The sequence below is a fragment of the Hydractinia symbiolongicarpus genome, chromosome 9 (genome assembly GCF_029227915.1).
Source record: "Hydractinia symbiolongicarpus strain clone_291-10 chromosome 9, HSymV2.1, whole genome shotgun sequence".
In the NCBI taxonomy this organism is placed as follows: Eukaryota; Metazoa; Cnidaria; class Hydrozoa; order Anthoathecata; family Hydractiniidae; genus Hydractinia; species Hydractinia symbiolongicarpus.
The window spans coordinates 28,837,591-28,864,485 of record NC_079883.1 but is presented as its reverse complement, the minus strand read 5'-3'; the positions used below and the strand labels follow the sequence as shown (position 1 = coordinate 28,864,485).

The window sequence follows — 26,895 nt, the reverse complement described above, 5'->3', positions numbered from 1 at the left end:
ACAAGAAAAACAACCATGAAACGACGCCACGATAAAATAAAGTATATATTTGTGACAGATTCCTAGGTAACAGCATGTAATATTTTTGAGACTTAACATTTACTTTTTTAACGTACTAAGTTCCGATTTGAATAAGCGTTGTGTAAAAGCGTTAGTTGATTCTAAAATTCGAATGAAATAAAGAGACGCTTTAAGTTACAATCCCGTCATGAAAAACAGGCTGCGGGTGAAAACAAACTGATGTTGAGGCTAACAAAGATATGTGTTTGCCAAGTCGTGCATGCAGCCGTTGTATTGTCATGTCCTTTGACGTCATAACTTTGTCAATAAATAAAGAATATTGACATAGCATCTGTCATAAACAGGCACTTTCACACAATGTTAATTCACAGCAATGCTCTCCATCTCTGTGCTTGCAAAACTTTCTTCAAAAGATCGAACTTTTTTCTAAAGTGCATTAAAGAATTTCCTCTGATCTGTTATATCATTAAAATAAGATAGGAAAGAAATAGAGAAATGAATGTTAAAGAATTCCTACATATTATATATGACAATAGGTATTCACTGTTTTTATTATAAGCTTTCATAATAATTTTAACTGGATTACAGACAGATTAGTTAAATGCCATAGCTTAAAATCACGACACAGGGCATTTACATTGAATTCAAATTAAACTGTTTGCTGTAAAAACATAGCTCTTGAAAGTTTTTTCACCAACATCTGCCTGCAGAAAAGTTGTAAGTAAAAATTTTATAGGAGATTTTTCTTCATATTCGATTCAAATCTTGACTTGATTATTCTTAATACACTTTTTTTTGAATAACAGAGTAAGCGGGTAAGACTAGCATTTCAAATTACTTGTGTAAAACGCTGTTCCCATTCAACACATCTGCCATTAAATTTGCTAAAATGGAATAAAAGGATTTAAATGATTGGAAACAATTTCCTAATTTTAATTTGCGATAGGGCATTGAATGTTGCATACAAATTTCACCGTTAATTTTTTGTAATTTTTAATGTCTGTTATTTTAATTTTCGAAATATTTACTGAAGATGGTTTAAAGTTATATTTGACACGATCAGATCAGATTGATATGGATGATAAAAAAGTTTGTTATAACTGACAATTTGGGAATACGAATTTAAAAATTTTTTACATTTAAAATTAAATTATATTTTTAATACGTTTTCTTTTCTGTCTTTGATGATTAAGTAATTGCGCTTTGCTTTATGTCGGAGTTTTAAATCACTTATCACTTATCACTTATAAATATTTCTGTGCGATGAGCTTTGACACTGCGAAACAGGCGTTTCTTGGGACGTGCATATCAATATATACATCGACTTGAAGTCTACTTAAACATACACACGGATATTGTAGCACTTATGATGCCCTCAAATTTTAAAACAACGAAACAGCCGCAATTATGCCAGCAGTGATTTCGTGTCTGCAATCGTCTTGCTATTTTCCGGTCGAGTTCACAAGTTGAAACAAAACCAAACAAATATTTACGTAATTATCTATTTGATTTGATTTCAATAGCGTATCCTCGGCTACAATCCTTTTGACGTCATCAGTCAATGTACGTTCGGTGACATGCATATCTAGCATTTGCAAAATTAATTTGTTTAATTGCCAATTATAAAAATTAAGCAGTTCTACTCACGAAGGGTTGAAAAAACACCTGTTCATCGGTGATTGTATGCGTGATGTTGGGAAATGTACAAACAGAGCAGTCTGAAGGGGAAAAGGTTTTTTTATTCTCTAGTCTTGTTTGGGCTCGTAAATGATATAAAATGGATATGATAGTTTCTTTACTTATAATCAAAATTTGACTATGTACCTTGTGCCGCATAAACATAATTAATCCAAATTTTGTCTCTGTTAGTCAACATTCTTATGTGCTGTGAAAAAACCGCCTTTATAGCGTGATAATACCATCTAATAATAACAAAGCTTTGCTTACAAAAACTTTCCTTAGGAAGAATCTCCTTGTAATTTTCTGCAAACTGAAAAATATGGATTGCTATAGCAAGATGATCGAGTGTCTGTCATACTTTAAAGTCATTTTTGTCGACTCATTCTCGAAAATTCTTGTTCAGTTTAAAGGTTTGTAACACATGCAAAGACATTCATCGAATTTTCTTTGTTATATTATTATATTGTTGTTATATTTGTTGTTGTTGTTATATAACAATTTCAACGTGTATATCCTGTTTTTAATGCCCTATAAAAGAAGAGTAAAATCGGTAAAAAAATTTATCAGCAAAAACGAAGTTCTTAGTAAGTAAAAAATAATAGAAGATGACCTGGTCAACACATTTGGAAAAGCAAAGCTATCGCAGCTTTTGGGCTGCAAAGTTTTAGCAAAGTCATTCTATTTAGCCGTTGCAAGAAACTCCTAAAAATCCTTCCTTCTTTAATAGCTATTACAATCAGAAATGTAGATGCCTATAATTAAAAACCCTGTAGATTCGGTAGATCTTCGTTTTTCAATTTAATTAAGATTAAAATTTCGTTGCGATTGATCTTCTTTACCATGCGATAAAATATTAAGATGATTAGTGTAAATTATTCGTTCTGTATAATCGGCTCTTACTGTAGATCTCCTCCAAAGATTAACGAACACCGAGTAAATGACTTAACCACAACATTATTAATGTGCCTCGTTTTGTTTAATTTTTTGTTTTTATCATGTTAATTACAAAACGAAAGAAATCTATCATCGCTCGTCTGTCTTATTACTTATTTTTCATATTTAGCAAATATTGTCGACTTCCTTTGGAGCAGATCCTCTTGTAACTATAACTTTTTATATCACACTTATTATATCATAGCCGTATTTTTCTGTCTTCCAAAAGCAGGTCGTGCTAACCACGCACGAAATCTTCAAGCTTCGTCCTGATCATGACACGATGTTTTGCTTGCGGACAGACAGACAGAATACGTCTTTCATTTTAAAGACAGTCTTCCAGCAGGAATATGTTTTCATAAATGTCGTGATACCGTACATTTAAGTTTTGGGGACGTTCACAATAGTGCACCTGTTCAAGTGCTATATTATTTTGCCCAGCAACTTCTATTTTGAATAAAAAAACGAGGCATGTCGTAAAAGAAAATTAAACATATTTGCGTATTGTTTACCTAACTACTACGCTGTTTTTGTTCTGACACTCAATGTAGCAGCTGAAATTAGGTAAAAAAACAGCATCAGCAATTGTCATCTCATTTTATAAAAAACTTAGCTGCGCGGCCAATACCATGTTTACGTACCACCTTCAGTTAGATCTTAGTTAATATCGATGACACAATGAGAATAACAAGCTGCGCATTAAATAACATCATTTTTCTAAGGAAAGTGCAGAATAAAACCTGCGAGCAAATACAAGTTTTATTAATAACTATTCGTTAATTAACTAACCGACTTGCAGCCTAGCGGTGGAGCATTCGCTTCCAGTGCATAGGTTTTGGCTTCAAACCCCGGAGGGGTTATACCAGAGACTATAAAAAGTGTGAGTCTATCCTTTCTGCTTAGCCCTGAGTATGAAAATAGGATTTATATTTTAGGTAGTTGTCTAGTTGAGCAATTGATGTGCTTGCGCGACTTTTGCAAGTTCAAATAGGAGTTTTAAATGCACTAGGACTCCCTTTGCCGACTCTCCTCCGTAGCAGTATCAATAAGAACTAAACTAAATAGGATATCCTATGTAAAAAATTGCAATAATTAGCCGAAACCGTGGAGAAATCTATCTGTATTTGCGCGTCACAACAAAGTGTATAAAAATATGTTCGTGTTTTCGTAGGACTAGTTTTTCTTGCGCACGTGCAGTAGGGCTATTCGAAGACCTGCTTGATACCATACTCCTTAAAAATGTAACGAAAATATTTCAAACTATCAATTTGCTTATTAAAATTTTGCTAGATTTTAACTATAATAAGATTCTAATGTTATGTGCAGAAAAACTTTACGTTCATATGAGAAGGTCGAAATTCTACATATTTTTTATTTACATTTTGTTGTTTCCATTATTACAAGCGTAGTGTCTTTTTGTGAAATTTTTTAATTTAAATTAAATTAAATGATAAATTTATAATTATTTTTTTTTTGAAAATCGTTAATCGACGATTAAAATACTTCAGACATCATTGGTTGATTTGTCGTTACAAATACGTCTGAGATAGTTCATTGCATTGACGTTCAAAATACCTCGGAGTTTGTTGGTTAAATCGGCGTAGAAAATACGTCGGACTTCGTTCATTAAATCGTCGTTAAAAATGCGCCGGACGTGGATGGTTGAATTGTGCCAAGGTTGAGAAGACGTGTAACAGTTAACATAATGGTTAACCACATATCTGTCAAGTAGATTGTAAATTATCTACCTTATTTTTGAACATACTGCTGCTAATATTTCTCAATTATTCTGTCAGTGCTGTTGTCAGAGTTCTAACAGTGGTTTGTATTCTCCGCCCCTCTTACTATGGACAACTCAAAAACCTGAAAATTTGATTAAAATAAATCAGCTAGGATTTTACAACTTTGGTCTACGATGGTTTCTCTTTCCATTTTTTTCCTACATAAGAGCAATATTGTTTTTTCTTAAGGCAACCTTCTCCTTTCAGAACTACGTGACCTACTTAGAGTTTTAATATTGAATGAAGATTTTGAATCTTTTAATCACTCTCCTCCTGTGGTTTTGGGATTTTCACAGCATGGGCTGTTGTCATGCATTCACACGAAATACCTTTTATCTAGTGAGTTTGTTTAATCACGAAGCTGTCAACGTTTTTTATCATTTAATTAGTCAATTATCACTTATTTAGTCAATTGACAGAGTAAGATTTTATCGATCATTTTTGATAATTGAGATAACATCAGGAGGAGTCAATAATGGGTTAAGAACATAACATCAGGGTTTTTTGTGACACTTTTTCTTCAATTCAGAAAAGATGCGACATTTTTTTCTTAATCAAATGTTTTTGTGGCTTGACACTGTACAATTTGATAGCACAACGTAAAATATAACCTTCATCTTTTCAAAATTATAACTGACTGAACAAAGACGAAGTTTGTGTGGTGTGCTGTTGCTACGTCAACTAGCCACATCCAAGTCAAAACAAATACGCTCAAATCTTTTTGCGTATTTTAAAAATTAATGCTTTTGAGACTTTTTTGAATTTCATCATCAAAATATTCTACACTTTTGATCGCATGGTAACAAGGAAGGTCGACGTAATTAAGGAGGTACCACTTATGTGGAGTTAAAATTTCTTTGATGGTCAACAAGATAGTAGAATATTGGATGGTCAACAAGATAGTAGAATATTGACATTTTCAACATGTTATGAACACATTTACGCTCAGGTTTTCAAAATTCTATGCAAAATTGTTGCTACGCGAACAGACTCATTACGTTGTTGCTTAAAGTGTCTGTGCATTAAGAAATTAAACTTCTAATCAAATATTATGCATAATACAAATTTTCATATCTACAACGAAAAGTCGAGTCTGGTCATAGGAATATATTCTTAACTTTTGACACATTTGCAACCTCCCTATAATACTTTAGACAATTACTGATATGAACAGCTGGTCACATTCTACGTTCACTTTTTATTAACCTCTCTATCATAATACTCGCTGTCTGTCTATGTGAGCTAATTTAAAAAACAAGATATTCGTATTTATAGTTATAATCCTCGATCAACATGGACAAGGGTGCAGGGAACCAGTGATTCGGGAAACATGTACGATTGGCGATCCCCGTTAAATTTTCCACAGGTTGAGGCTTTTTTCAACTTCAGGAAAATTTTCCGCAGAACGGAACTTACAGGAACACAAAAGATTCTAACCTTGCGTACTTAAAATGTTTACATCCCGTGAGTAAAAAAGTTTCATTTCAGTTTTGTTTTGAGGAAAGCAGAATCGAGTTCAAATTTTTCTTCTTTTTCTTTGAGTTTTGTTAGGTAACGATAGGTAGATAATTAGGTAACCAAACAGATTATTTTATTGAAATGCGCGTAATAATATGAAGTGGACAAAAACTTTCTCTTCTGTTTTATTTTGTCAGTTCCGTTCCCGCAGAAAATTATCTTTTTATATTTTAATAACGTATATTTCAAAGTAAAAAAGGTGTTTCGGGTCTCTCAAAACGTTTTTAAAGTAAAAAGTTTTTTTGTCGTCCAGTGTTATGCGTGCTTTCTTTTTAATTTCGTAACCTGTCTTCACTCCCTCCTCCCGGTCCCAACAGAGTAAATCTCGCGACGCAATCCCTGATGCTCTGATATGGTTTATCGGAGTTGATGAAATGCCTGTTTACCTAATTAAGCCTAACAACTCCATTATCTGTGGTTTAAAACCTAAAAAGATAAATTTAAAACGGTAGTTCTATGATCTTCTTCGAAGCATATTATGGTACAACACGTTATTATTTTGAGACAATAAATCGCTTCATTAAAATTGAGACGAGGCATATTAACAATAAAAAACAAAAAATTACAAATGACAGAAATGGCGCTGTTAAAGAAAATTCATCGAACTGCTACTCTACAACAGGTGTATGTTTCACTACCAGTTATCAGTGAACAACATTTCTTAACCAACTGATTGCTAACCTCGTTGCCATACGTCGAATCTTGTTGCTAAGATGTTCTTTTGATTTAACGGTGAACATAATACAAACATAACTGATAAAACACTCTTTTTAAGCAAAATGTTTACTATTCAATTTTTAAAAATACAAATTAAGAATTAAAAAGGTTTTTTTTAATAATAAAATGGATCTCAATAAATTTATGTTCCTTGCTTTGATTAACCTAGTTAAATCGAACCCTTTTAACTTAACAGGATTGAAATTAATAATACTTCATATGTATGGAATGGATGTTGTCGAGTATATAAACCATATAAAAACGCATAAAACATTGATGATTGGGTGAGTAACAGAGAGAACCAGGTTGTACCCACTGTGTGGTATTCATCATTCTTTTACACTTTCTGTAGATTTCTATTTATTCTGGTTTTTGTTTTATTAAGAATCGTTTCCACTTGACAGCATTAGCGCAAAAAATCTTTTTTTTTTTTCGGAGTGCTAACGCGCTACTAAAAAACTCGTGAGCTTTTGAGCTTTAGCGGAAAATTAAGCCAAATGGAAACGATTCTTTAGGTCTTTTATTTTCAGTCTCACCAAGTAAAAATTTTTAGTTATACTCTCTCTGAACGCAAGAGTAAAATCTGTTCAGTCAAGACTGTGTGAACTAGCGAATTTATCAAGAACACAAAGTTGTAAAGAAACGCAAGAGATTTATAATTTGTCTTGCCTTGAAAATATTTAAAGCGGGGGGACACTAAGACTTGTCACCCCTCACCCTACTTCACCGCCCCACCAGCCCTGAAGCTATTTTGCTTCTTACGAATCTGCATTTCTACCTGTATTATTGCTACATATTTTTATTGTATTACTTTGGTACTTCATACTGTTTCTGGCGTAATTTCTGTGATGATGCAATTATGTGTTGCTAATAAGGAATGCAATTATGTATATACTTTGATACGTAAACCCAGGTTGAATTTTGACATCAAATAACTATATCTGAGATGCACGGTAAGATCATAGTCTACTCGAAGGGATTAAACTTTTAGGAATTTCGTCATGCGTTTTTTCATGCGTTGGCTATTAAGAGACTTGAAGGCAGGCAAAAAAAAGTTAAGGCTTAAAATGCTACGACAGTATGGAAAATTGTGCTTGAGTGCTAGCATTAAACTGATCTTGAGGATTGAGAGCACCCCTTTTGGTAGCTTTTATAAAATTTAAACTTTTTGCCAACAATTTCTTAACATGATTTCTCACTTGTTCGACCTTACTAAGCCTTAACCTGCGAACAGGTGTTTGATAAAATTTAAGAAAAAAATATGACATTACATTGATATATCGTGTCAAATATATGTTGTCTTGGTAGTAGCTATTGCAGCTAATTCGATGTGTTTTCATGATAAATTATAGCGCGAACATTTAACTGAAAGAAACGTTAATTACAATTGAGAAGGATGGCATTGTTTGAACACAAGCTTAGGATTACTACCTGAATGAAACAGATAAATCTTTATTACCTTTTAAATGAAAGATCAATATTCTTATTGATGATGTTTTTCATGATGCATAACCCCATCACAGCATAAATTTGCGATGATATACTTTTATACAAGAAACCAGTTAAGAAAGTATGAGACTGTCTGCAATTCTTTTTCAAAGGGAAAACAATACTTTGTAATCGATGGTTGACAATTATTTACAAAAAAATTTTGAAATTACACAAATCAGTTCATAATGGGCACACTTTTTATTCGAGACTTTAAATCCATGCTTGATATCAGGTAATCGCACCTAATATTTTCACAAGACCTTCAGTGAAAAAACCCATAACATTTAAATTAAGAAAGATTTAAAATTGCTTTTCCAGCTAAGCTTAGATACCGTCCAATCTGAATATAATAATGATTACTAATAGTGCATTATCTAACAACGGTCTATGGATATTTTGTTAAACGTTTTATACCCAGATATCTTCTGTTTTAAAAAAAATCATGGCAACCGAAAACAAAAACGGTTCAATATTGCTAAAATGGTCATCATAGCTCTCTTCACCCATTAGAAACAAGAATTGATAACATTAAGTAAAACGACTTTACTAGCTATATGCCTGAACATTATTAAAGTAAGTAGTTAAGCTCACAGTAGAAGCCATTATATCTTAATGATTTTAATTTAAAAGTTAAACGATTGTTTGAAGCTGAATCATAAGTCGAGCAAGTTAAAGACATTTTAATTACCTCACTTAGCCAAAGTATTTTCATGCACCATGAAAAAAACACAGCTTACAATTACGTAAAAAGCCTTCTAAAATACAATCGTTTAACTTATGGAGTTGTAACTGCCGAGCTGTATTTTCTGAATATAAATGGAAGCTACGATGAATTCGCTAGACGTATTTAATGTCTTTAGTTTTGAAGACTGTCTTTAAGTCAAGCTATTTAAGTTAATATATGCTCCATTGTCTTGATAATGACAGAGGAACTAGCGTAGATAATTTAGTGCAAGGAAAAATCATTATGATTGTTTGTATAGCTGTTTGTTAAAAGTCTGACGCGCTCGTAAAATCCGCATTTGTTCAGTCAAGGTGTGAAAATAACGAGAATTACAAAGACATTTTAAGTCTCAAGGTAAGTCGGGAAAGAATGTGTTTATTTTCTTATCGTGTTCTTAACTTCTTTTTTATATTAATTTCTTTTTATTACACAATTTCTCGTTGAGAAAATTAATGCATACCTAATAGTGAAATAGGTATTATTTTTATCATTTTTTATATAGAATTTTTATTTCTTTGTTTTCTTATTTCTTTTATTTCTCTAAATTTATCAATACAAAGTACGAAATATGTGATGTTAACAAGCAGATGGGGATATGTGAAACCCGTCATGCTTTCTCGACTTTCTAAGTTAAGTTTAAGAGTACAAAGGAAGATTTGCCGATGAAGATGGTGAACAAAAAGATGATGGTATTGATGTACATATATTGTATAGAGACATACATAATCTTTTTAAAACGTATGCTAAACGGAAAAAGAGAAAAGAGGAACTTGGTCTTATAATGACACCACTTAGGATTGTTTATCCTGATCTTTAAACGTTTTGTGCTTGTGTTGTATGATAGACGTTAAATTTGTGTTTGTTTCTATACACTTAATTTATCATTCGCTTGTTTGTGCTTGCTTCATTTAAAAACAATGTTAGAGAGATAATCTTTTTTGTACCATAAAGAAAACAACCTAAAGCGCTTATCTTAAGTTATTAAGAGAGAAGTTCTCGAAAGATGTAAAAGTTAATAAGTGGGAAACGGGTAAGCGAGTATGATAGGTCAAAATTTCATTATACAAGATCCATTCATTTAAACGGTAAAAGAGCATCTAGTAAGAATTGGCAAATAGCAAGTATTTAAAACAACAATATTATCAAAAAAGGACAAAAATACCTCCTTCACCCCCTTGCCCCTCGCTCTTTCTAATAGGCATTGCTTTTTTCCTTTGTTTTAGACCCAAGAGTCGTGTATACAGTAAAATAACTTGCACTGAAGTTATCTCGTATTGAATAAGCGATAACTTTCTACGATATGCTGTAACTTGTAGATTTGTCAATGTAATGTCAATAACACAATATCAACTATAATCTCAAGTGACATTTTCATGTCAAACACTAATTAAAATATTGCTTATTTGCTAAGTGATTGAAATGTATAGATATTATAAATATCACGTCGATTGTGAATTAACTGCACAAAATATAATTTTACAATAACGCTTGCACAACAAAGAAGTTAAAAAATATTTTTGTATAACTATTTTTTAATGGGTAATAATAACGTGCGAATGTCTAGTGCCCGTGTAATTGTATAATAGTTTCTACCACAATTAAACTTTGCGTCTACGGACATTCTATTAATAACACTTGTTATCTTAACATCCAGCCTTATCTAAAGATCCAGACATAATAGATTTCGAGGTTAGCTGCAGGAAGACACATGTTTTCTGTCCAAATATATCTTCGGACATTTAAACTATTCTTTTTCACTCGTCAATGTAGCCTTCCATATTATAGTTAGTGTAGCCTGTTTTTTGGAGAAATGATATTTTTTGCTAACATTCTTTTCCTAGGTAGTAAGGGTAAATATTAGGGTAAATTAAAACTTAATTATGGTACACGTTCGTTCACTGTTGTGTTTATGCTGCAGGGACACGCGCAAATTTTGCTATCACCTGAGGATGTAAGTCTGTCTCGTCAAAGTAGCTTTTTTTGCTTACAGCGTTTTTCTTAGTTTTCGCAACATTATTTTTGGTGCCAGTGACAAGATACAAAATCAAATTCGAAAGACTGCAGAAAAAAACGGCGCTGTATAAAAGTCTGATTTAAAAGTAAAAACTAAAACAGTCTCCGCAGAACGACCACAGAACGAGCAGCAAACAGCCAGTCTCTGTAGAACGACCAGAGAACCAACAGCCGACTGGCAGTACTATCACAAAACCACTAACGAATAATTTCAATATCAAACTCCTGCCCAAGAGTAAGTGAGCGTATTAATACAAGCTAATTAATACACAACAATCGAAGATCCTACTTTCCACTGGCTATTTCGATCACTCGTACATGAACTAACGGTCCTCGTAAAAGTCAATTTTAAAAACGACTCTCAAAGTATTATAAACTTCACTCTACTTAGAAAAAAATTAAAAACAAAAAGATGATCTTTTTTTATTCAGTTCATAGAAATTCACGATTTGAATTAGCAAGAAAAGTGTTGTTTGGCTGGAGGTAACATATGTGTTTTAGACGCTCGTTAAAAAGGGTGGTCGTCGTATTACCGAGTAAACATCCGCACTCTTCCGAATTCTACGTTTTAGCTAGCTCGGAAGGCTGTAATAACTTGAAAGTTGTGGTTTTTGTTATGTTAGCAAGAAGTGAATTTTAGTGGATAAATAATTGACAAAAAAGATAAGAAAGTTACTGAATTTTTTTTGAAGATTGTATTTCGTTAAAATTGTTTTTTGTTGGGTTGTTATTTATTGCGTTGAAAGAACAGTTGTCTAATATCGGGTTTTTATAGACTCACAATTATATGAATTTTCAAAGTTATAATCAAAAATTACCACGCATTTCAATTAATGCGCAAGACGACTTCGCCATCACTTGCTTCGTCATTACTATTTGCTAAAAAGATCTGAAATTTTTGTTATGAACTAATGTTTTTTCCATATTAGTCAATTAGTCAGCACGGACCGTTTTCTCTCTTATTCGGATCTTCATGTACGGTTGTCTTGATTGTTTCACAATACAAACTGCGAATGCGGCATTGATTGTAGTTGTCACTTTCAAGTCGGTAACTAACAGACCGGTTAAAAATCCTTTTGATCAAAGGCAAGTCGATTATTAAGAAGTCGGTAAAAACAACAAACTTAGCAACCATTTAGTGATTTCTTCCTCACTACAGCTGTTTTGCCAACCACAAGTAAATAGTTAAAGTAGATAATCACGTGACAGATGTTTCATGTAAAAACATTAGCACAGGAAAGTTAAACACTATCTTTTTACCAATGACGAAATTTGATACAAGCTATTCTCGTAAAAATATTTTTTGAAAAAAAGGCAACCTAGTAAAGCCTGTACTCGCAACATAACAACTTCCTTTTCTTGTTCTTGCAAGCATTTATGTCTATCATGTGTTACGCTTACATTGGTGTTTGTATAATGTTTATATTGGTATATATAGCCGGATCGCCGCAAGTTGAATATCGTAATCGAATAACAAAGTTAACTAAGAACTGTCAAAAAGAGGCTAGTTAAATTTTTTCTTATTTTGGAGAAATACAGTTTTTTACGCCATGTCGTAATTCTTACACAAGCTATTTACTACAGTGATAATAATGTGTGTTTTACAAGAAGATAAAACTTCTAAAAGAAAACCATATAAAAATAGAGCTAGGTTAGAATCGTTCTATACAATCCTAATGTTAGGATGTTTGTTCAAAATGTAAAGTTTACTTGTTTACGGTTAGTGATCGCCGTGTTTTTTGTTTGACACAGTTAAAAAACTGATAAAATAAACTTTCTTCAAAATATTGCATTTCCCCTACTTGCATTGGATACAAGAGTGCACAAATCAAAAAATATCTGTATATCTGCTATTTTAAAAACCTAAGAACGTTTGTATATTGTAGTTGTAGTGATAAAGAAATAAACTTAGAAGTTACATCTTTGTCTAAACAGCGCGTTGTTCTTATATTGTTGACGCATGTGTGTCTGTAGAAAGTAGATCGTTAAAACTGTAAGAAAGACTCGTACATACAGAATGTCAGTAAACCTTTTTTTTATATTTTATTCTTAATTTTTTTACAATACTAATCTTTTTATCTATTTTTTTTCTCTGCCGCAACCTGTTGTAAGATTTTTATTTCGTGTACCAGGTAGGAAAGATCATTTCGCAAGTTTGTAACTCTGTGAAAATATCCTTGAGAAAAATGTAAAATTTGTGTTATCTGCAGCTGGTCAGAAAAAAAATAATGATACCTTTTTCGTATAAAAAGGGTAGAAACTAGATTGTTAAAAAAGTTACTGATAGTGTGAAATAAAAATTGGAGTTTTAGGAGGAGGTTGTCAAATATCTATGCATCCTATTTTGAATTAGTTTTATCACACCTCGACTCTTGAAGAATTCACCATTTTGATTTTAAACTAGAAATTTTTTCTTCAGTCTTGAACACCTGCTTAGGATGTTCGGAGTGATGTAGGAAATTGCGTGTACAATATATAGGAACGGGAAATAAATTTTGAACACAATTACGGAAGAATACCAGGCAAAGATATATTTTTGTAAAATAGATAAGGTTAAAAAAATATTTTTTTGTCTTTTGTGATTTTTGTAAACTTTACGTTTTAGTTTGCGATTCATCTCTACAGTTAATTTCCCATGTTAAAATTTAAAACGCCAGGTCGATTTTGAATTCTTTCCAACCCTTCACCACTGCTGCTCAAATTAATCGTCAAAGAAAATTATTTCATTTAATTCTTCTCGATACAGTAAAGTCCGTTAGTACTGAAAATTAATTTTTTTTTGCATTGGACCAATACTTCTCTTTAATATTTCAGAAGAGCACTGAAATTGATTTTAAATATTTATTTCACTTCTACGGGGGAGAGTTAAATTTCTTAAAATAACAAATAAATGGAGAGCTACACACATGAATTAAATTCATTGTTTTTTAAACAATTCTTTCGTTGAATTTTTCATGTCGATTTCGTCCTAAGACGGTCGCTTTTTTGTTTTGTTTTTGCTTTTTTCTTTGATTTGAGCGTTTTAAGACATTTATATCCAAAATACATATAAGAAGAAGTAAAGAAAAGAACTTTCGCGTTTAAACTTTTCCATACTGAACTAAATATTCTTATATTATCATATAATACTTTTGTGAAAGAGAGTAAAAGTTGTTTTAGAAAATTTGCAAACAACTTCTGGAGGTTGTGTTGCTGTGAAACAGATTAAATTGGACTGGTTATACGTCAATATCAGAATGAACAATATACTGTAAATAGTTTGTAAGTATTTTATTTAAGTTGATCCTTTTTGCCAACAGATTAAGAGCGTTTACCATGGATTCCTTTCTAACTCTATTTTATTCAGTACAAATAGTACCCCCGGTAGTACGTGTGACATGGGAGTATAGCGGTGGAGAAACATATGTTCGTAGTTTTAAGAGCTTATGACAAAACTTTAAAAAGATTACAATGATAGATGTACAAAGTAAATGTCAAATTTTAACTTAGAAATAAAAGAAAGATTTTTCTATAATTAATAGTGGCGATTGGTTTATTTATACATACTAAAGCAACATTAAACTCAGTTTTAAAAATCTCAACGCCAAGGTGCATTGTAATTACATAATTGGCGAGTTGTATAGAAAATTAGAATGGAATGCGAAATGATTTGTTGAGACGGCTCAAGTTATGATTAACAGTCGTGTTTAAAACAAGCAAAGACGATATGTCATAAAACCACTTTCAACAGACGTTAACATAACTAGATTGTTTACTTAACAAGGAGCAGCGTGTGTGTGTGTGTGTGTTTGTTATTTTTGTTGTTATATGTCTATGCGTGCGATAAGGTTGAATAAAAGCTATGACTTCGTGTTTTTTTTTGTTATAATATAAATGTTTGATGTTTGTAAGAAAACAGAGATATTTGCAGAAAAACATTTGAGAATTCTTGTTATCGAGTAACAAAACTTTCTGTGCTCTAGGCAGGCGCTTGATCAAACTTATGACAGTAGGAAATCTAATTTGTTAGTTATAAAACTGAATATTCACTTTGTGATAAAAACGGGAAAGTTTTAGTTGCTTTGCGACGTTTTATAATTAAATTTAATTACAATAGATTTTAAATAATGTATCTTTTTACAGTTCTTTGAGATGATATTTTTATTTCAAAAAAGTGTAAATCACTTCTAGATCTTATTTTTGATGGCTTTTAAATGAATTCATGAGATGGTTTATGATGGTAGTGAGGAATTTTTGAAAAACATAATAGCAGTGCTTGGTGATATTATTTTGAAATTTTATTACAAGTATTTTCTTGTCCAACCACGTGTTTTATCTGTCTCTTTTCTTTCCTTTTAAATATATTTATATATAATATATTTATATATTTTCAGGGGACGGTTAGTATTTTCTACTTAGTTTTTACTGTTCTTTTTAACCTACCAAAAACGCTTTCTATGTTCCTGATGCATTAAGTAGGAAGCTGGATGTTTTCTGCAAACTTTCTTTCAAAGGTTCTTAATTGGTCGAAAGTTTTAAATTGGCTAATCGACTAAAGGTTCTTAATTAGTTATGTTCTAAAATCTGTATAGAAGAGAGATGTTTTTTTTTAATATTCACAAAATGACAGGGATAACTCTTTTTCTTGTTTGTGTGACATTATATTTCACAATACGTTTGCACATTAAAACCACAGTCAATCTTCTTTAGCTAAAACATTAGAACATGTTTAGTTTTAACCCTGCAAGTTCGATTCATGTCTTATTCCTACTTGATCACAGATTCTGGTTTAGGTAGTAATTCGTCCAAGGCTATGTGATCAACATGTATTTTACGAAACAGATGTTATTAACTCTAATTAGCCGTCCACAACTAATGCTATTAGAGACGAAAGTATACACGAGTAATATACACAAAGCGTGTTAGATAAGTGTCGCAAGATGTCAACTCAACATGCCTCATTATCTTTTAGTCGTAATACAAACAGAGGGTGCAAGTTGCAGCACACTTGGATATGAAAGAAATAAAAACTCTCTAAATAAAGGCTGTGCATATCTGCTTAAAGCAAACAAGAAAAAATTTACAAACAAGACAAACATGCCAAAGTTATAGTAATTGTGTAAGTATTCATGTTTGAATTTATGGTACAGTTCGCTTTCCAGTTTTTAACTTCTTGCCCACGTCTATTTATTTTCGTTACCTTAAGCCATATGTCTCGCTGTTTATGTTTTTAATTAATTCCTACTTGTAAAATTCACACGAAGGTTCCTACTCGTTAAGTAAACATAGCTTGAATAAGATTCTTTGCTTTGATACCAAATAACTAAATCATTTTTTATTAACATATTTTTAAAAGTAGTACTTGATGGATTAACATGGACAAAAACAGTATGAGTTGTAGATCGCCATGTTAGTGTTATACATAACAGAGAAATAGTAAACATGTTTACATGGAGAAATGAAAATAAACAAACAGTGTGCTGCTTTTTTTTAAATGTAATTAACGATTAACCTATGCTTGAGTGAACATAGGATAAAGCATGTTTAGTGCGCATGTCCACTAGCGCTGCTTTGTTATCTCAGACACTGCTTAATTTAAATTCAAAGATCATGGCTCTAATCAATGCAAATGTTTCACTACATCACTTGAATAATTGTAGGTTTCCGTTGGGATGCTTATGCAAAATAGCAACTTTGATTTGTTTCGATAATCTTTTTCTTTGGATTTTATCTGTTGGTAATTGCAATATTGTATATCTCTTTATAGCAAACTTCACAAGTTTTAATGACAAATATAGGTGTAAAGAGCTATGTCTCCAATGAATACTTTTTCTATTTTGTTTTTAATTTGCCTGAGGTACGATTTAATTACAAATATATGTATTTGCACAAAACTGTTTTGTTTGATAGCTGTATAAGAATGCGGGTGGCTATACATGTGATTTTATGGTGGAGTTACGATAAGTTCAAAGTTCTTTGTTTTGTTTAGGGAAACGAGGATAGAGCAAGATGTCTTTCAAGAGCTATTTTCATGAAGTGATTGTGGTCGTCACCATAATATTATGCGTTTGTTCTAGTGTCAGTAGCACTAAGAACGGGACGTGTGATAAGGTAAATATTCGGTGCCGTAATGGCGTTATTTTACCTGCATGGGTCACACCTGGTAATGCTGGTGGTACCGCAAGGACTGCTGCAAGAGCTTTTGTTTATTTAATATCTATGTTTTTCTTTTTCCTTGGCATTTCAATTATTTCTGATCGCTTTATGGCGTCTATTGAAATCATTACATCCAAAGAGAAAGACATTACTATCAAAGATCATATTACTGGAAAAAAACAATTAGTAACAATTAAAGTATGGAATGAGACTGTATCTAACTTAACATTAATGGCTTTAGGAAGCTCAGCACCAGAAATTTTGCTCTCGGTTATTGAAATTATTGGGCGTGGTTTTGAAGCTGGTGAATTAGGCCCTTCAACTGTTGTAGGATCGGCTGCTTTTAATTTATTTATAATTACAGCGGTTTGCGTGTCCGTGTTGCCACCGGGCGAAGTGCGTCGCATCAAACATTTAAGAGTGTTTGCATTTACTGCAACCTGTTCCGTATTTGCTTATGTTTGGATGTACATCATATTATCTGTTTCAAGTCCGGGTGTCATCGAAGTCTGGGAAGGAATCGTGACATTGCTTTGCTTTCCAGGCATGGTTTTAGTAGCCTACCTGATAGACGTTAAAATCAATTTTTACCGTTATCTTCGCAAGAAGATACGTAAGCAAAAGAAACATGGGCATACCGTTATTCAAACAGGTGATGGAGATGTTTTGGCTGTGGTGTCGGTTAAAGATGCTAAAGCTGATACTGAAAAAAATCATACTGAGTTTGATTCTCTTGATAATAAAGACATAGAGTTATTAGCATATAGAGAAGGCGACGATCCTGAGCAACATATGAATGAGAAAAAACGAATAGCTATGGAAGCATATCATAGAGCTAGAAGTAAAGCTCCAGATGCTGATGCTACGACATTACAGCATTTAGTTGAACAAGAAAACATGAAACTTCAACATAAAAGTCGTGCATTTTATAGAATACAAGCTACGCATCGCATGACTGGTCAAGGAAACATTTTGAAACTAAAGTCAGATAAAAATTTGGAAGAAAAAAAAGGCGGGCCAAGTAAAGAGCAGGGTTTACAAATTGAACTAGAAGAGATAAACGCTAATGCTAAGAATGTTGAGACTGATGGCACGTGTATTTACTTTCAGCCTTCGGAATATACCGTAGTTGAAAGCTGCGGTATTTGCTATCTGACTGTTGTCCGAACTGGAAAAGACGTCTATTGTACAGTTCATGTTGATTATGAAACCTCAGATGGAACTGCCGATGCAGGACAAGATTACGAACAAGCTAAAGGTACTCTCACGTTTAAACCAGGAGATAAATCAAAGAAAATTGCTATCAAAATTATCGATGATGATATTTTTGAATTGGATGAATATTTCTTTTGCAAACTTACCGCCATCCGTGGAGAAAGCACGAAGCCAAGTATCACTATCGCTCAACCTGACACGGCGACAATTACTGTGTTGGATGATGATTACCCGGGTGTTTTTACTTTGGAACATGAGAAATATGAAGTGATGGAAACGGTGGGTGTTTTAACCGTACGTGTCGTTCGTTTAATTGGAGCAAGAGGGGTTATTCGTGTACCGTATCATACAGAAGAAGGTAGCGCTAAAGGAGGAGGCGAGGATTTTGAAGATTGTATTGGGGAAGTGGAATTTGGGGACGAGGAAACAGTGTAAGTTTATTCTTTTTTTTAAAAAAAAAACAAAACTACTGTTTGTTTCATTTTTTAAATTTTACTCTGTTTTCATTCATTAAGATACTTATGTGCATGTGTATGTATGAGATCTGAAGAAAATGCTTGCATGTTAAAATTCTCAACGAGTAAAAAACGTAGGTAATGTAGAATAAAAAGCAAAAGGGTGAATGAGAATTTAGAAACGATGCTGCAGGCAGGAATAGGCATTGCCAAACTTCTTGCCATAAAATTAAGCCCCCCCTTACAAACTCTGAGATTATTTAACTACTTTTAAAACTTTTGTTATTTAGTAGAAAGTCTTATATTGCAAAACGTTAAAACTTTTGATTTATAGAGAAATGATATTCGCGATCCATAACAGCATTCTTTCTCTCAATTCAACAAAAATCAGTTATGAACTTTCTTAAATTTATAAAGTGAAGTTACTACTTTGTAAATCACATTTCTACAAGAAAGAAAGTGTAAAGGTTGTAAATTATTAAAGTAATATTTCATTTTTTTTTTTTTTTGATCCCTGACAAGAAAGAATTTTAGATTATTTATTTGCAAGGCCTTATATTTTATGTGTTAGCCTGAGTTAGAAGAAGGTTAGAAAAAAATCAGTAATTAGCAACTAGTCTGTTTGGAGATATATCCAAATCGTGACACACGCATTGCATCATTTGTGTTGACTCGTAATAATTTTGAATGACAGTAGGTTGCCTGGGATAATGAAAATTGATAGCGCTTACTTAAAGTAAAGTAGGAAAGATAAAAACATTTCTTTACTGATCACTATCCAAGATTAATGATATTTTTATATTGATCCCAAATTTTTGACTTCAGCTTGATAACAACTTGTAGCTAGTTATACGTATATGTTCATGTTAAAACAATTTCAACTAACGCTTACTGATATTTTATCGTATAAATACCTTTACAAGACAAATTATTAGCTACAACTACAAACTACATCCTCAATTGTACCCGATTTGAAATATCCTTTTATCAAATAAGATTTTAAAGTAAGTTGCGAACAGAACTAAAAATAGAGATGACAAGCTCTTGGAAAAAGACGTCATTACTGTTCCAGTTTACGTTTTCGCTGTTAAATTTCCTAATAGTTTTTGTTTTTCTTTGACACTTAGTCACAACATATGTTTCACTTTCTATGTTTTATATCACGACAGGTAATAAGATTTTATCGTAAGTGTCTTTTATAGTAAAGTTAAAGTTCATTTCTTCTTCTTCATTTTTCTCTCCTCTAATATAGTCCTATCCTTGCAGAACTATATTATGGAAATTAAATTTCACAATTCAAAGAAATTGTGTTTTAGAGAAATTGCTTTTCGCAGTTGCATGTTTCGTAAAACATTTTTTTCTAACAAACATGAAATTTGGGTACATCCTTTCACACTTTTCGTCAATTATATCTAGCTATCATAACATGTTCGTAGGAGTTTATTTTAGCGAATAAAATGCTATAAGAAATATCACGAAATAGCTAATAATACATTATAGTGATTACGGCAGTGTTAGAAATTGAGTATTGATTGGGGTCATATCACTTTATAATTTCCAATCGTTGTTAAGAATCTAAACAACAATATCATTTGCTGTGTTTTAATCGTTTCTAAATCAGCTTATGTGTTTCATAGCTGATTTAATAAACATGACATTATCCAGTTGCAGTGGATCGATCCAAATGTCAGTGTTTTTCAACGTTTTTCTGTCAACTCTTATCTTAAATCTGTTTCTTGTCACTTCCACCTGTCATAACTTGTAAGCATCTTACATGACTCTTTAAAACAATCTAGTGACTTAATCATAGGGTAATGAAAACTGACAATGGATTATACTGGCTTGCAAACCTATTCTCTAATTTTGTATCTAATAATCCAGGGTTTTATGCTGTACAATTATTGTCATCCAATTCAATGTCTTCATTCAAACTTTGTCTCCAAATTACTGCAAAGGCGAATTAAATCTATGTTATTCTCCATTTTCTTAGTTTGACCTAATAACTCGTTAAAAAAAAATTAAATTAGGTTGCTCAGATTTTTAATATCAATTTTACCATGCTCGTAGCAATTTTAGCTTGCTTGTTTGTCACATGAATATCCTTACTTGTTTTAACGGTTACCGAATCGCGTCGTCGTGCTACAACTGCATAAAGGACGATGTCCTAAATATTAACAACAGCCAAGCCCGAGGACTATTGTAGGGACTAACGAATAGTCCGTTATACACTCTTTTCGTTTCCTTTAACAAGTAGAAGTTCCACTTTTAGCATATTTTAAGAAATTTGATAGCGCCTTATTTATTTGTTAATATAATTACTATTTTTTAATCTGCAGCAAATCCGTTGAAGTCCAGATTGTCGACCGAGAGGAATATGAAAAACATAGAGTGTTCAGCGTTGTGCTTGGAGAACCGAAGATGGTACGCTGCGAGACTGCACACATATCAAATTTAGACTCGATTGAGAATGACGAGCTTCGAAAGATTCTAGAGGCTGGAAAACCTGCATTGGGTGAGTATTTTTTTTTGACGGGGATCATTTTTACCTCCATTATTTTTGCATGTCACTTCCGGTATTCTTCTTCGTATGTCACTTTCGCTTTGTTATATTAATTTTGCATTATTATTGAAATTCCAGTATTTTATGTTATTTATTGCTGTTTGTAACAGAAAAGTATTCGTAACTTTCGTTTTAAATCATCTATTTCTGTGACATCTGTTTGATACAGAGCTAAAAACAACGAAGCTTTTGAAGTTTATTGTAGTTCTCAAAATTAATTTATTTGACGCTAACATAATCATCTCTCTTACCAATCTTGTGTTGCAGGAGATCATACGCGATGTGATGTACACGTAGTCGAATGCAAAGAATTTAAGAAGACTATAGATAACATGCTAGGACGAGCAAACATGGCAACTTTCTTGCAATCAAGCTCCTGGGCAGAACAATTCAAAGAAGCCTTCCAAGTGGAAGCAGGTGGTGATGACGATGATGATGATGATGAAGGAGATGCGGAACCGACTTATTCTGACTACGTTATGCATTATTTATCATTATTTTGGAAAGTATTATTTGCCTTTATACCACCAACAGATATTTGGGGTGGGTGGGCATGTTTCTGGTCATCGATTTGCATGATTGGATTATTAACAGCTGTAACTGGTGATATTGCATCTCATTTTGGTTGTACTGTTGGTTTGGCAGATAGTGTGGTGGCTATATCATTTGTGGCTTTAGGAACAAGTCTGCCAGGTAAAAGAGTTTATCTTCTTTAAATCTACTTCGTTTATAGTAGTCATTAGTTAGAGAGTTATTGATACTTGACAGGTATGTAATATTCTTGATGCCTTATCTCTTTGGTCAAGCAGCTAAGAATGTTGAGTGTTTATAAACAAAAGAAGCAAGAATTTTATTTTTAGAGTTTATTTATAGTGAATTTATAAATACGACTTTTTTAAGTATTACGCACATTATCAGTTATGACTATCATTGTGTTTACATGTTATGATTAAAAAACAATGACAACATGTATACGTTGTCTGACAAAATACCAACTTTAATTGAGGACCTGGTTACAATGAAAAAGAATATCAATTGATACAATAAAAAGAGAATAGAATAGTAGTGCTAGAGCAATACTAGAGTATATTTATACGTAAAACGAGCAAATTTTTATATAAAAATATACACACATATAAATATATATAAATATGAAATAAATACAAAAATTAGAAAAGTAGGAGAGCAAACACCCGATACAGCAAAAGAAGTAACCTTTTATGAACGTCGCACATCGCATTACTCGAGCAAACACATTCACGGTAGCTAAACATAATTAGTACAAGCGAGTAGTTTTATACACTACATTCTGTTCATTTTTTCAGACACATTTGCCAGTAAGGTTGCAACAATCAACGATGAAACCGCAGACTCATCTATTGGTAATGTTACTGGTTCAAACTCAGTCAATGTTTTTCTTGGTATCGGAGCAGCCTGGTCGTTAGCAGCTATTTATCATGCAGCAGATGGAAATAGTTTTAAAGTTGAGCCTGGTTCATTAGGTTTCTCTGTGCTTATATTTTGTGTAGAGGCCTTAATTTGTATCGGCGTGATGATGTACCGACGTTTTAATCCTAATATCGCCGCTGAATTAGGCGGGCCAAAACACGCTCGAATAATCACTTCGACATTTTGTTGTGGCTTGTGGATAGTTTATGTTTTGTTGTCCGCCCTTCAAGCATATTGCCATATAGATGTCGATTTTTAGAGAAAAAAAGAGGAAAAAAAATAGTATGTAATGTTTTAGAACCTTTTCATATGCTTACAGGACATTTTAACAGAAACAATAACAATGTACATGAACGTTTTTGGTTATGTAGCACTATAGCGAACCGGTAAGAACAGCACTATTGGGCACCGGCAAGAACAGCACTATAGTGCACCGGTGAGGACAATGAAAACAGAAACGACTCAGCAAAACTTTGAAAAAAATGCATACAATTTTCATCGTATTTCGATATATGAAAAAGTATAGATGAATTCTCCTATAATCATTTTGTCCTCTAGTATTTGCACTGCACATAGGCATAGTTTTTTTTTAAACAATTAGTAATTTAGAAGCACTTTTTTTATAATTATTAATTCTACTGCATTCACCGAAACAAAATTATTTTTAGATTCTAAAAATAATAAATTTTTAGTATCGACTGTTACACTGTTGTAAAGACTAATAAACAAGAACAACGGCTAAAACATTTCCTTCCAGTATTACTGACACAAAAACAACAACACGCTATTGAAAAACTCCAAAATAAATTAATTTACTACGTAAAATGGACCTTCTTTCTTATTTTGCCTGAACAATTACAATTTCCACAATACTGTGTACTTTTTTCAATTGGCGTTTGATTGTCACTATCCAAATTGATAAAAAAATTCGCTTTATTTCTTTTACCTGCTTTTCTTTCTGATTTCGTAGCTGAGTAGTTGTAACTGATTATGCTTGGTTTATAAAACGATGACGTAAAAAGCAGTCACAACAGAAATACAATATAAACACATGTTTTGGTGTTCCTACTCGTCTAATGACGTTCATGGCAATGATTCTTAATTATGAAACTTTTCCTATTTTATCATATTCTAGATACATTCGCCAGTAAAGTTGCAACCATAAGTGATGAGACTGCAGATGGTTCTATTGGCAACGTGACAGGTTCAAATTCTGTAAATGTATTTCTTGGAATTGGTTTGGCATGGTCGGTTGCGGCAATATTCCATACTGCTAATGGAGATGAATTCAAGGTAGCATCTGGATCATTGGGTTTTTCAGTAATGATATTTTGCATCGAAGCTGTGGTCTGTATTGCAGCTTTAATGTTTAGAAGATATCATAGAGACATTGGTTCTGAGTTGGGTGGACCATCTGGGTGGCGTAAAATTAGCAGTGCATTTTTTGCTTTACTTTGGATCATTTATATCGTCCTGTCTGCATTAGAAACCTATTGTCATATTAATGTTAATATTTAAGAATTTTAAACGATACAACAAAATAAAAGAGGTTCATGTGCCAATAGGAAACATTCACTGTTGAGTTCCATTTTGTACATAGTCATAAAATAGCTGGTCGTTTTTATAATCTCCTTTCTCATCCATCAACTGTAAAAAAGAGAAAAGCAGGCTTCTATCCCTGCTTCATTGCAAGTTGCAGCAGTGTAATATTTTAATCTTAACAAAACGGTATTTTGCTTAAAGCTAAAATGCGTCATATTCAGCCTTCTTCTTCATACTAATCGTTGACAGTTCTATAAAGTACGGATACAACGTTTCCCCCAACGACCGAGTTGTGGTACATTCAAGTGCTCTTTGTTGCTCGTGAAAAAAAACATTTGACCGACGTTTTGATCTGGTATGCAGTAGTTAGTTTATAGGAATTTAAAGCATTTTAAACTAAACTTTGACCTCGATCTCATGTCATTATTATGGCATTGAGGTTATCAAAAAGGTTGATTTTACTGACATGAAAACTTATTTATTTTGAAACTTTTTATATGCAAGTCTGCCTGGAAAATAAACTTGGAATAAATTGAAGCAGAATATTATCAAAATCCTTCATTTTAACAAATCCAGGAAGAATTTAGTGTGTTATGTTTTTTATGTGTATGTATAATAAGGCAGCCGATTGTATTGCTATTCGTAAGCAATATCGACAAATACACAGCCTCGTTATCAAAACAAAATACACTGCAAAATATCTTACCAATGTGAGCACTACCAACATACCCTGTATTTTAATAATGTCTTCTAACGTTTTCATGATGGTTTTTCATTTTTTTAGTTTGGAAACGAGGCTGTTAAGAAATGGCTTTATTTTTTATAAAATTTAGTTTGTGTACAATGTAGTAATCTTTTAAAGAAATGTCATGTTTAAATTAACTTTTTATTTCGTCTGTTTCTAATTTTTTTAATTTTTTTTGACTAAATGGAAAAAATTTCTGTGGTAGGAATGTTTTAACAAAGTAACATTGACTTCAGCCACTTAGTCAATGACATAAGGTAATTTAAAACTAAAGTAAAGTACGCAGAATTACAGGCTTTTACAATCACAAAAAATATCTTTACAAATGGTGTTGGAAGAACACGAAAAGTATAATGAATCAATAAGAACGCGATGATGTATAGGATATATCTAATTAAGTTTTGATAAAACAACTTCTTTTGAAAAGAGGTGTCGTCGAAGAGAAATCTATACTCTACAATACTTTACAAGCCCATAATATGGCTATAAAAATATTTTACACTAGTAAGATAATCTTCATAAATTTGGTGGATAGGAGGGACTTGAATACTTGAAAGCTAATCGACGTGTGATTGAATTTGTGAAAATTCCGCCCTAAAACTACGTGACAACTTGATGGCGAGGTTATTTCCGTCAGGGCTGTTGTACACTGAAGTTAACTACTCCAAATTTCCTGATTCGCTTTGCTATTTTCTTTTAGACACACCTGAAAGAATAAAAACAAGTTGTTTGGAGAAGCTTGTGTAGGGGAAATTTGCGTGTTATTAAAACCTCATGATTATGAAACTAAGATTTTTATAACATATTAAAAACTTAAGGCTTTTGAAACTGTGAATAGCGAGTTAAGATTATTTTGCTACTTTTGATTTTCAACGCCCGTGTCTTTTAAATAATCTGTCTGCGACGCTACTATTTGACACCGCTGTTGCACCACCGGATTTTAAGCTATGTAGCTCAAACTTTGCTTTTTCCAAACCGATAATAACCAGCTCTTCTAAGACTTTCTCTCATTCTTATGTATAGTACACTCTATCTTTTCTTAAAGTACCTAACGGATTAGATTTTGTCACAGTAATTGCTTTAAAAATAAATTTCTCGTTCGTTAACTTTGCAAGTTCTAAATACTCACTAGAATTTTTAACAGGATATAATTTGTTTCCAGTTGCTAATAAAAATGCTATTTTCTAATCTGTATACGTAAGTTTTACATTTTTCTATAAGCAGTTTTATGTAAGATTTAAAAATTAATACAACGTCTAAGGTTGCTATCTCAGAAAACCTCATAAACCTTGAATAGCTATTTAACCATATTAAATGTCCTCATATTTTATTTGTTTTTACTCTATAAAACCTTTTAATCGTAATAGGTTTTCTTGATCAAAAAATTCTTTAAGAAGCTTTGAGCATTTCAGTTACAACAAGATGTTTACTTTACATGGGTTTTCGCACTGTTGGTTTGGGTGGCGTACTTGATACTTTACAACACTTTTTTCACAGCATTCTCCTCTCTACAGAGTGAAATATGTTGGCAGCTCAGTATGCAAATGTCTCAAAGATTTTTCTAATGCCAATTTCTAAGTGTTTTGTGATTTGTGAAACGTTGACAATTCATTCCATTAAAACTTACAAAGTAGCTCTAACCAAATTCACAGTGAACCAGTAATCACAGTCCCAGCATACGTATTTGTCCTGCCAGATTTAACGCTGAAGTCTAAATAGACAGCTATTACTACTTACTAATGATGTAACACTTCTTATATTTTCCTTGTACTACAGGAGTTTGTGCGGTGAAAATTTTATTTGTCTGTAATCCCCGAAATAAGCTGAAGGTCATTGGGGAAAAACAATTAGTTCATCTTTTGCATTTTGTTGGACTTTTTGGACGTACTATATAGCTATTTTTGCCTTTCTATGCG

The 26,895-nt window shown here is 32.5% G+C and overlaps 1 protein-coding gene across 4 annotated transcripts; it reads left to right on the top strand.

Moving 5' to 3' along the window:
- Positions 1-676: 676 nt before the first annotated feature.
- Positions 677-25,116, top strand: LOC130656371 (sodium/calcium exchanger 1-like). Of its 4 annotated transcripts, XM_057459208.1 has the most exons (7): positions 13,884-14,139; positions 15,830-15,976; positions 16,847-18,659; positions 21,020-21,195; positions 21,511-21,936; positions 22,569-22,974; positions 23,828-23,967. In XM_057459208.1, exons 3-6 carry the CDS (start codon positions 16,867-16,869, stop codon positions 22,949-22,951), a joined length of 2,778 nt encoding a protein of 925 aa, XP_057315191.1. In that variant the 5' UTR covers positions 13,884-14,139; positions 15,830-15,976; positions 16,847-16,866; the 3' UTR covers positions 22,952-22,974; positions 23,828-23,967. The 4 variants fall into 4 exon arrangements, with proteins under 4 accessions (XP_057315193.1, XP_057315194.1, XP_057315191.1 ...); XM_057459210.1 differs by lacking the exons at positions 13,884-14,139; positions 22,569-22,974 and adding an exon at positions 677-738 and having other exon boundaries at positions 23,828-25,116; XM_057459211.1 differs by lacking the exons at positions 13,884-14,139; positions 22,569-22,974 and adding an exon at positions 9,110-9,219 and having other exon boundaries at positions 23,828-25,116.
- The last annotated feature ends 1,779 nt before the right edge of the window (positions 25,117-26,895 follow it).

Bases quoted from the DNA above. Each gene is read 5' to 3' on its own strand.
- LOC130656371 (XM_057459210.1), top strand. From the start codon at position 16,867: ATGTCTTTCAAGAGCTATTTTCATGAAGTGATTGTGGTCGTCACCATA. The intron at 18,660-21,019 runs GTAAGTTTATTC...TTTAATCTGCAG, and splicing joins TTTGGGGACGAGGAAACAGT to CAAATCCGTTGAAGTCCAGA. The intron at 21,937-23,827 runs GTAAAAGAGTTT...ATCATATTCTAG, and splicing joins TTTAGGAACAAGTCTGCCAG to ATACATTCGCCAGTAAAGTT.